This window comes from Glycine soja, chromosome 10 (assembly GCF_004193775.1).
Source record: "Glycine soja cultivar W05 chromosome 10, ASM419377v2, whole genome shotgun sequence".
Classification (NCBI taxonomy): Eukaryota; Viridiplantae; Streptophyta; class Magnoliopsida; order Fabales; family Fabaceae; genus Glycine; species Glycine soja.
The window spans coordinates 16,361,915-16,371,888 of record NC_041011.1 but is presented as its reverse complement, the minus strand read 5'-3'; the positions used below and the strand labels follow the sequence as shown (position 1 = coordinate 16,371,888).

At 41.5% G+C, this 9,974-nt stretch overlaps 1 protein-coding gene across 1 annotated transcript; it reads left to right on the top strand.

Moving 5' to 3' along the window:
• Nucleotides 1–3,347: 3,347 nt before the first annotated feature.
• Nucleotides 3,348–3,821, top strand: LOC114371471. The gene has a single exon (XM_028328897.1). The coding sequence runs from the start codon at nucleotides 3,348–3,350 to the stop codon at nucleotides 3,819–3,821; it is 474 nt and encodes a 157-aa protein (XP_028184698.1).
• The last annotated feature ends 6,153 nt before the right edge of the window (nucleotides 3,822–9,974 follow it).

The following is a 9,974-nucleotide window of genomic DNA, read 5'->3' as shown; positions in this document are numbered from 1 at the left end:
GAGCTTGTAGGCCTAGGATCTTCTTCATCAATGGAATCCTTTGCTTCTTGGAAGATGAATGACAGCAGAATGGAGAAAGGAAGAGAGAGAGAGGAGACGCCACTTCAAGGAGAAGATGAGTCTAGAAGAAGCTCACCACCATAGGAGGCCATGGATAAGAGCTTGGAGGAAGAAGGAGATGAATGAAGGGAGAGGGAGAGAAGAGCACGAAATTTTGTGCTCTAAAAGAGCTCTGAAATCTAAAGTTAATATTCAAATGATCAAAGTTGAAAAAAATGCACACACATGACCTCTATTTATAGCCTAAGTGTCACACAAAATTGGAGGGAAATTCAAATTTCACTTGAATTTGAAATTGAATTTGTGGAGCCAAACTTTGGAGCCAAAATTTCACTAATTATGATTAGTGAATTTTAGTTATGGTTCAGCCCACTAATCCAAGATCAATTCCAAGATTCTCCACTAAGTGTGCTTAGGTGTCATGAGGCATGAAAAGCATGAAGGACATGCACAATGTGTGACTATATGATGTGGCAATGGGGTGTAGTAAGCAAATGCTCACCTCCCCCTCTAAAATTTAATTGGATTGGGCTTCTACCAATCCAATTAAATTTATTTCCAACCACACACATCAAAATCCACTTAGTGCATGTGAAATTACAAAACTACCCCTAATACAAAAACTAGTCTAGGTGCCCTAAAATACAAGGGCTGAAAAATCCTATATTTCTAGGGTACCCTACCTACATTATGGAGCCCTAAATACAAGGCCCAAAAATAATGAAACCTTAATTTAATATTTACAAAGATAAGTGGGCTCGTACTTAGCCCATGGGCCCGAAAACTACCCTAAGGCTCATAAGAACCCTAGGGCCTTCTCTTGCATCTCTGGCCCAATCTACTTGGAGTTTTATATCCAATGCCCTTGTGGGGTAGGATCGGCGACGAGGACGAGAAAGAGCAACACATCTGCATGTAGTCGGCAAGAAGCAGGAGGCCACCGACATTGACTCACTTTCTGCCAAAGTGACCAATATCACTAGACTAAGCGGTGCAATCCGCAACGGTCGCATCTTTGTAGTGTCTGATTGGTCGGTACAACCCGCGAATGACAAAAGAAAAGCAAAGGTGGTCACAAAAGAGACCAATGAAGCAAGCCCCACTCCGGATGAGGATGTCCCAGTGGGGAGATTCGCTGAAAAGGGGAAAGGTTTCGGCAGAAAAAAGGTATCCTTAGAGGAGGCCAACGAGTTCCTCCGTATAATCCAACAGAGTAAGTTCAAAATAATTGAACAACTCAATAAGACTCCAACTAGGGTCTCTCTGTTTGAGTTGCTCATGAGTTCCGAACCTCACTGGGCATTGCTAGTTAAAGTTTTGAATAAGGCCCACATGGCCCAAGATATCTCTATAGAAGGCTTCGAGGGGATTGTCAACAATATCACAACCAATAGGGCAAGGACATAATAGGGCTCTGCATGTATCTGCCAAGTGCATTGATCACATCATGGTCAAGGTGCTCATTGACAATGGCTCAAGCCTAAACGTGATTCCTAAAAGCACCTTTGAGAAACTACCATTCAGTGCCTCTCACTTGAGACCAAGATCCATGGTAGTTTGGGCTTTTGATGGCAGTCGCCGGGAAGTAAGGGGGGAGATTGATCTCCCTGTTCAGATAGGACCCCACACCTGTCAGGTTACCTTTCAAGTGATGGATATTAACCCAACCTACAGTTGCTTGCTGGGTCGACTGTGGATTCACTTGGTAGGAGTCGTCCCTTCGACGCTTCACCAAAAGCTGAAGTTCCTAGTAGGGGGAACTTGGTCATTGTTTCGGGGGAGGAAGATATTCTGGTAAGCTGCCCTTCTTCTATGCCATATGTTGAGGCTGCGGAAGAGTCCTTGGAAATGACTTTTCAGTCCTTTGAGGTGGTAAGCAACACTTCCATAGATTCCCTCCCAATGCGGCCTCGCATGTCTGACGCTGCAATGATGGTGGCCCATGTAATGTTAGGGCACTATTATGAGCCCAGAATGGGCTTGGGGAAGAATAATGATGGCATAGCGAAATTAGTAGACACCAAGGAAAACCGCAAGAAGTTTGGGCTAGGCTATAAGCCCACACAGACTAATATGAGAAGAAGCGTCTTAGAAAGAAGGAGCAGAGGCATGGGCCCACAACTAAGGCTACAAGTAAGAGAGACCCTCCTTGTCGCATCAGTAAGAGCTTCATCAATGCGGGCTTAAGACGTGAAAAGCAAGTCACTGTGATACATGGTGAAGCCCCTCAAGAACATTCAAGCTGGGTGCAACCATGCCTTCCTGATTTTCAATTGGGAAACTGGCAAGTCGTTGCGACCCGAAATTTCCATGGTGGGCACAATGTAATTCTTTAGTTTCACCCCTACAGCTGGGCCTAGGTGTTAGTCGTCTTATACGACTAACTTTTGTATAGAAAACATTTTCCAAAATGAAGACCCTTCAGGAAGCAATGGACTTAATTGAAAGCATGGCTGCTAGTGACATTGCCATTTTGAGAGACCGAGCCCACATTCCTACTAAGAAAAGCTTATTGGAGCTAACCTCATAGGATGCTCTATTGGCACAAAACAAGTTGCTATCCTAGCAACTAGAGGCATCTCTTAAGAATCTTCAAGGCCATAACTGTTGATGCCAAGTCTCTATGACCGAACCACAAAGCTAGAAGAGACTCTAGCTCAATTCATGCAAGTGTCAATGTCTAACCAAAAGAGCACAGAGTCTGCAATTAAGAATCTGGAAGTTCTGGTGGGCCAACTTGCAAAGCAGTTAGCTGAAAGACCATCCAACATCTTTACAGCAAACATGGAGAAAAATCCTAGGGAAGAGTGTAAAGCTGTGATGACTAGAAGCTGAACAACGATTCAAGCTGAGGAAGGAAGAGCTAATCAGAAGGTGGAGGGATTTAAACAACAGCTGGCTGATCAGCCGACACTGGAACCAGTTGATGATTTAGTTGAACTTGAAGAAATTGTTGAGGAAGTAGAAGGTGATGAAGAAGAAGAGACACCAATAAGAGGCTGTCAAGAAAGAATAAATAAGAAGGAAGAAAAAGAAAAAGAAAAAGAATAAAAGAAGAAGAAAAAGTTGAAAAATGAAAAACAAAAAGAGAAGGTTGTTGAGATTCAGAAGAAGAAGGGCAAGAGTGAGGCCAACATAGAAAAAAAGAAAGAGGTTACTCCTATTGAAGGCAAGGAGGTACCTTATCCATTGGTACCCTCCCGGAAAGATAAAGAGCATCATTTGGCTAGATTTCTTGATATCTTCAAGAAATTGGAAATTACCCTTTTGGAGAAGCACTTCAGCAAATGCCTCTCTATGCCAAATTTTTGAAGGATATGCTAACTAAGAAGAACCAGTACATCCATAGTGACAAAATTGTTGTGGAAGGTAACTATAGCGCTGTCATTCAACACATCCTTCCACCCAAGCACAAAGATCCTAGAGTTGTCATGATACCGTGTTCTATCGGTGAGGTTGCTGTAGGCAAAGCTCTCATAGATCTGGGAGCTGGTATCAATTTAATGTCTCTCTCCATGTGCCGGCGACTTGGAGAGCTGGATATAATGCCCACATGCATGACCCTCCAGTTAGCTGACCACTCCATCACAAGGCCATATGGAGTCATTGAAGATGTTTTGGTGAAGGTTAAGCACCTTATATTTCTAACTGATTTCGTTGTCATAGATATAGAAGAGGATGTTGACATCCCTGTCATTCTTGGCCGCCCATTCATGTCTACCGCAAGCTGTGTGGTAGACATGGGAAAGAAGATGTTGTAGATGGGCATAGAAGATCAGAAGATCATCTTTGATTTGTTCCATGAGGACAAAGATCCACCTAGCCAAAATGTTTGTCAAAAAGTGCATGTGATGGAGGAAAGGAGACCTGAGAAGAAGGTCCTTGAAGTAGGAACCTTGTTGGATCCTGGATAACAGGAAGATGCATCAAGCTAATGACGTTAAAAGAGCGCTTACTGGGAGGCAACCCAACGTTTCTTTCCCTTCTCTCTTTTTTATTGAATTTCATTTGAATTTGTTTTCTTGTACATGTTAGGACACCTTGCTTGTGATTGTGATTAATTATCAGCTTGTTTAGTAATGAACAAGGGGTTTTAAGCTTGTGTGAAGAGATAGATAGAAAAAGACTTTAGAAAAATTTTTGCAATTGTCTAAGTGCACAGTATTCAGAACTCAAACGTCTCGTTGACGCACTACGCTCAGCCGTGCGCTAAGCGCGCAATGCGAATTTCAGTTTTTAAAAAAACCAAAGGCTGAGGCATTTTGGGTGATACCCAAAGTTACCTCTACCTCTGCTACTGTGGTTTCTTGCTTCCAAATCATACATTGCATTTGCTTTCCTTATTTCCTTGCATAGACATAATCCAAATGGCCTCAAAGAAGATAAAGGAACCTGCCACACCTTCCCAGGTCTGATACGACCAATCCAGGTTCACTTCTCCTGAGGTCTGGGAAAGGTACACTGAAACTATTGTTCCTAGGAAGCTATTGCCAGAGAGGAATGTGGTAATCTACCACATTGAGTTTGATGAGTTCAAAGAAGAATTGGAGAGAAGAAAATGGGATGAGGAGTTGACCAGTTTTGATGAAGGCAGCATTGATGTTGCCATTGTGAAAGAATTTTATGCTAACCTCTATGATCCTAAGGATAAATCACCTAAGCAAGTGAGGGTGAGAGGTCATTTGGTGAAGTTTGATGAGGACACATTGAATACCTTCCTGAAGACCCCTGTGATCATTGAGGAGGGGGAGACATTAGCAGCTTATTCTAGGTTTGCACTCTTGAGGCCTGATCCTCAAGAGTTAGCTGCTAACCTCTGCATCCCAGGGAGGGGATTTGAGCTTAATGTTGATGGTCAGCCTCTAAAGATCCTCAAGAAGAACATGACCACACTTGGTCAGACATGGAGTATTCTTTCTTACTCCAACCTGATCCCCACCTCCTACACTTCTGACATCACATTGAACGACGCCAAGTTGATTTATGGCATTATTATGAAGATGGACATGAATCTGGGCTACCTCATCTCTCACCAGATTTCTATCATTGCCCAGCATGACTCCTCTAGGCTTGGATTTCCAACCTTAATCATAGCTTTGTGTAAAGCTAGAGGGGTCACATCATATTCCAGATCCTTGGAGAGCCTTAGCCCTGCCATTAACTTGGCATATATAAAGAAGAACAGTTGGAATCTAGATGATCCAACAGTGACATTCAGAGGGCCAAGGAAGGCCAGGGGTAATAGATCTGAGGCTCCCCTTACTTCAACAACACCAAATGCTCCTGCTCCTTCTTCATCTATTGTACCAGATCCTACTACAACAGCATTTGTTTCTTCTACTCCAGCTACTCCTGCTCACATACCAACTCAGTTTCTAGCTTCTTCTGCTCCTGCATCAAATTTTGTGTTTACTCTAGAGATACTTCACTCTATGATGCAGAGCCTCCACAGAGGGCAGGTCATTATCATGCAGAGTCTTCAGAGCTCAGGCCTGCCATCTATTATGAGCACAGATGAGTTCTTGACTCAGGTGGCTTGGCCAGGAGTCCAGCCTTCTCCTTCTGGAGGGGGTAGGACCTTTGCAGCCCAAGAGTCTATGCCAGGAGAGGAGCCTATGCCAGATGCAGAGGATGAGCCTGTTCCTCTTGAGCCATTTATCTTTGAGACTGATCCAGTTGCTCATGAGGAAGCAGCAACTCAGGAGCTTACTTCTCCAGTTCATACCTCTCCAGCACCCATCCCCGAGGATTCCCAGCCATCTGCACTAGCATCGGAGCCAGAGCAACCTACTATACAGGATCCATCAGCTGCTCCGGTGTTGGATCTTAATGAGCATGCAGAGGATCACCCGCAGGAGGATTGACAGGATCTTTATCTTCTTGTCTTGTACTTTGAATAGTTTATTTTGATCAGTTTATTTAGTTTATGCTTTATGTTTTAGTTATTTAAATTTTAGTATTTAAATTTTAGTCTTTTAAATTTTTGTTGTCTTAGTGTTGATTGCTTGTACAAAAAGCTTGTTTGAACAGTGAAATGATTGACTCATGTTTCAGTGGTTTGTTTGATATGAAATAAGTGTTTGTGAATGACTTGAATGAGCAAATGTATGAATTGAGTGGACTAGAATGATTATATATTTGTTTTGATCAAGCTTGCAGCCATTAGAAGAAAAAGAACATGTGATTAGAAATATGACTGAAAATGTTAGTCAGTTTATCAGATTGATTGTGAAGGAATGCATTGATCGTATCCCGGTGAGAGTGTGATCCTTAAATTTTGGGAGAAACAACTATCATTTAGTACTGATTTTTGCATGAATCTCTAAAGTATGGACTAAATGCATGAATTGAGGATGATGAAGGCCGTGTTTGATTGTGATAGCCACTTAGCCAAAAAGCTGACCATGTGCTTGAATGATTTATCCTTTGCACCCAGTTTGAGCTGAATGAATTATTGATTGATTGAACCTTGAGCCCATACAGTGTTATCTTATGCTACCTTGTCTTAGGTTGTAGGAGAGCATCATCCACAGGAAGCTTGGTTCGAAGTAGATTTGTCCCAAATTTGGGGGAGTAATTATCAAGGAACATTTGTTCCAAATTTGGGGAAAATACTGGGTAAGAATTGAAGTGGTCAAAGTAAACAGCATACACACACTGATTTATGTACATACACATATTGTTTCTGTATATATGTGTTAAAAAAAACTGTAAATATGGATCAATTTAATAAGTATGTATGCTGTGATTTCATGAATGAAAGTTGAATGCCTAAATCAAGGCAAGTATGGGGTAGGAATGAATTAAAAGTAAGGTTATCTATGGATGAATGGTCTCCTAGAATCTAAGCTTTTGAATTCTAGAAAACCCATGATTTGTTGGCAACCTAACCCCATTACAAGCCTAGAAAGTCCTTCGGATTCATTTTATGTGTTCATTGTTGTATAGATGAGATGAAATGCAAAGGTTAGGATTTGTGTTAGTTGTTTATGATGGAATGAGCCTAAACACTTGAGCTTGAGTGAAACAATGACTATGAGGCTTTGATTGAGGCTTCTTTCCTTGATTTCTGCCATTCTTACTAGCTTATTTCAATTGTGACTCTAGTGTGTATGTTCCTATCTTTGAAATGCTGCATGTTTGTGAAAAGCAATTGATTGAAGCATTCCATGATATTCAGTTCATATCGTTGAATTTTTCTGTGAAGCAAACACCATTTTTGAGTGACCACTGAGATTTGTCACTTGAGGACAAGTGAACTGTTCTTTCTTTGCTTGAGGACAAGCAAAACTGTAAATTTGGGGGAGTTTGTTAGTCGTCTTATACGACTAACTTTTGTATAGAAAACATTTTCCAAAACTTGTATAGTTCCCAAATTTATGGTTATTTTGTAGTAATTTGTAAATAAATCTTGTTTTATTGTTAAAGTTGTCTCTAGAATACTTTTCATTGGAATTAATGATAAAATCTGTGCAAATTTCAGGTTAAAAGAGGCTAAGTAATAAAGTAGTAATAGTGGTTGGGCTAAGCTCACCATTTTTGGGCTAAGCGTGTGACATCCTGGAAATTTCTTCCCGGAATTTTTGGAAACGATGTATTTTGAATGACTATATATAAGTATTATTCAGTGTATATGCATATGTGTTCTTGATAGAAGTAGGAATAGTGGGGGCAAGATATGCGGGTTAGGCTAATTAAGGAAGAGAAATCCATAACTGGGAGGTTATGGGTTAATTCTTAATTAATTAGTTTAAAAATCATCGTTTTGCGTGCGACTTAGAATTTAACGAAACCAACCTCTGAACCACGCTCGGGGTCTTATTCTGAGCGTTTTGATATATATATATTGCCTACTTTCGAAAAATGGCCCCGACGGATGCAGAGAAACGTGAGGAACTGGAACCAAAAAACGGCATGCAAACCGAGGTAGGATTTTAGCATATCAAGGTCAGATTTTTCTCACTTTTTGTGGCTGAGTATGGGTCACAATCAAAAGAGAAAGTGGGCCCTTCTTGCTCCACTCAAATGGAGACATGTGGCATAGCTTAAATAAAATAATAAGAAAAGAGGAAAAAGCCTTTTAAAAACCAAAAAAAGCAACTCTCTCTCTCTTCACTCAGCAGAAAAAATTTCAGACAGCTTTCTCTCCCTCTCCCTCACGTTGCTTTTCTCCTTCTTCTTCATCCACCATTGTTGCCCAACAAAGCTTCAACCTTTGGTGCCCATTTCTGCTCCAAATCGGGAAAGGAGGGCATTTTCGGAGTCGTGAAGCGCGTCTCTACGTGTGGGACTTCGAAATTTCAGGTTTGGGTGGACTTCTTTCTCCTTTGATTTTCGTGGGTATGGGGTTTTGGGAGATATGATGGGTAGTCTTGCTAGTTTTCTGCTTCATGATAGTTATTTGTGAAGACACTTGTTGAAAGCATGTTGAATTTGCCATGTTTGGATGAGTTAAACATACCCATTCAGTTTTAGGGTTTTTATGATGATGCTTGTGATGTTTATGTGCTGAAATTGCTTATGGAAAACTGTTAGAGATGAAGGGTAGAGTTAACCTAGGGTTAGAAAGTGAGAATGTGGTGTTATGAGTGGAAAAAGAGTGAGGCTTGGAGAGTTGGAAGGTTAAATCTGGACTCTGTGGTAGATGGAGGTTAAAATGAGTTAATCCTAGCTTGACATGCCATTTAGGACTTATGAGAAAGGTTAGGCTGTGCTAGAGAGAAAAACAAATGACCAAAGTGAACAAAGAGCCATTTCTAGGGTAAATTTGGGTGTTGAGGAGTCAAATTTTGATTCGGTGAAATTTTAGGCGTAAATCCAGTTTGAACAAGTTTAAATTGATGTTATAGACTTGTGTGAGGTGAGAGTTTGCTTCAAATTTACCTCATTCTCAATTTCACTTCTCAAACCTAGAAAATCCATTAAATTGAGGGGTTTTGGACACCTAGATTTTGTGTTGCTGTGGTTTGAAGCTTGACTTTGGTTTAGACATGATTGATACATGATTTGGGACTTGTAGGAATTGATTTGGGCAAGATTGGGTGAAGGGATGTGTGTTTTTTCGAAATCTGCACTTATGCAGAATTTTGCTGTCAAATAGGTGCAGCAGAATTTTAGCATAAGTGCAGAAAAATGCTATGTATTTGCTGGTTGTGGAAAGAGTGATGCAGAATGAGTTCTGGGTGTTTTCTAGTAGATCCCAACGGTCAAAATGTAGGATTATGTACTAGAGACTTCCAGTGAAATTTTCGAGTCGATCCAACGGTTAACGAACTGGAACGAAGGAACTGTTACTGGGGTCTTTAAGTGAGAAAAGCTGTGATTTTGGTTGGTGTTTTGGGCAGAGTTTTCTGCCTTTGCCCTATTTTCTTGGCTGTGATAGTTTGTGTTGTTTGAATGTTGAATTACTTGGATGTTGGGGAAGCTTGGGAGGATTGATGGGGACCCGGTGTTGAGAGAAACGAGGATATGGGCTACGTGGGAGTACGTGAGCTCAATTGGAGGTGGGCAACAGGGGATGGTGGGTTTATGCACGATTTGTGGATGTGGAAAATTTGTTGTGCACCATCGCCCGACCTCCACCTAGTACCACATGTGATGGGTACCCCATAATCCTACAAGCTTGAGATGAGGAAGTGTAGAAGGGTGAAACTTCCTGCTTTTATTCGTTGACCACAGAGTGGTACCTGGAGTTATGTCGCGGGGGTCAGGAGACCTTGGGGACGTCAGGTGGGGTGCTATTGCCCAAAACCAAGCTTGACCAATCCCGACCCAACCCGGGCATAGTCAATTAGCGAGAACCTGTGATGTACCTAAACAGGTGAGCTCCTGGCAGTCAACAGATAAAAGGAACAAAGACCACAAAGCAAGGAGGATTGTGTGGTGGCTGGCCAGCTGTGAATCTTGTGTGATAT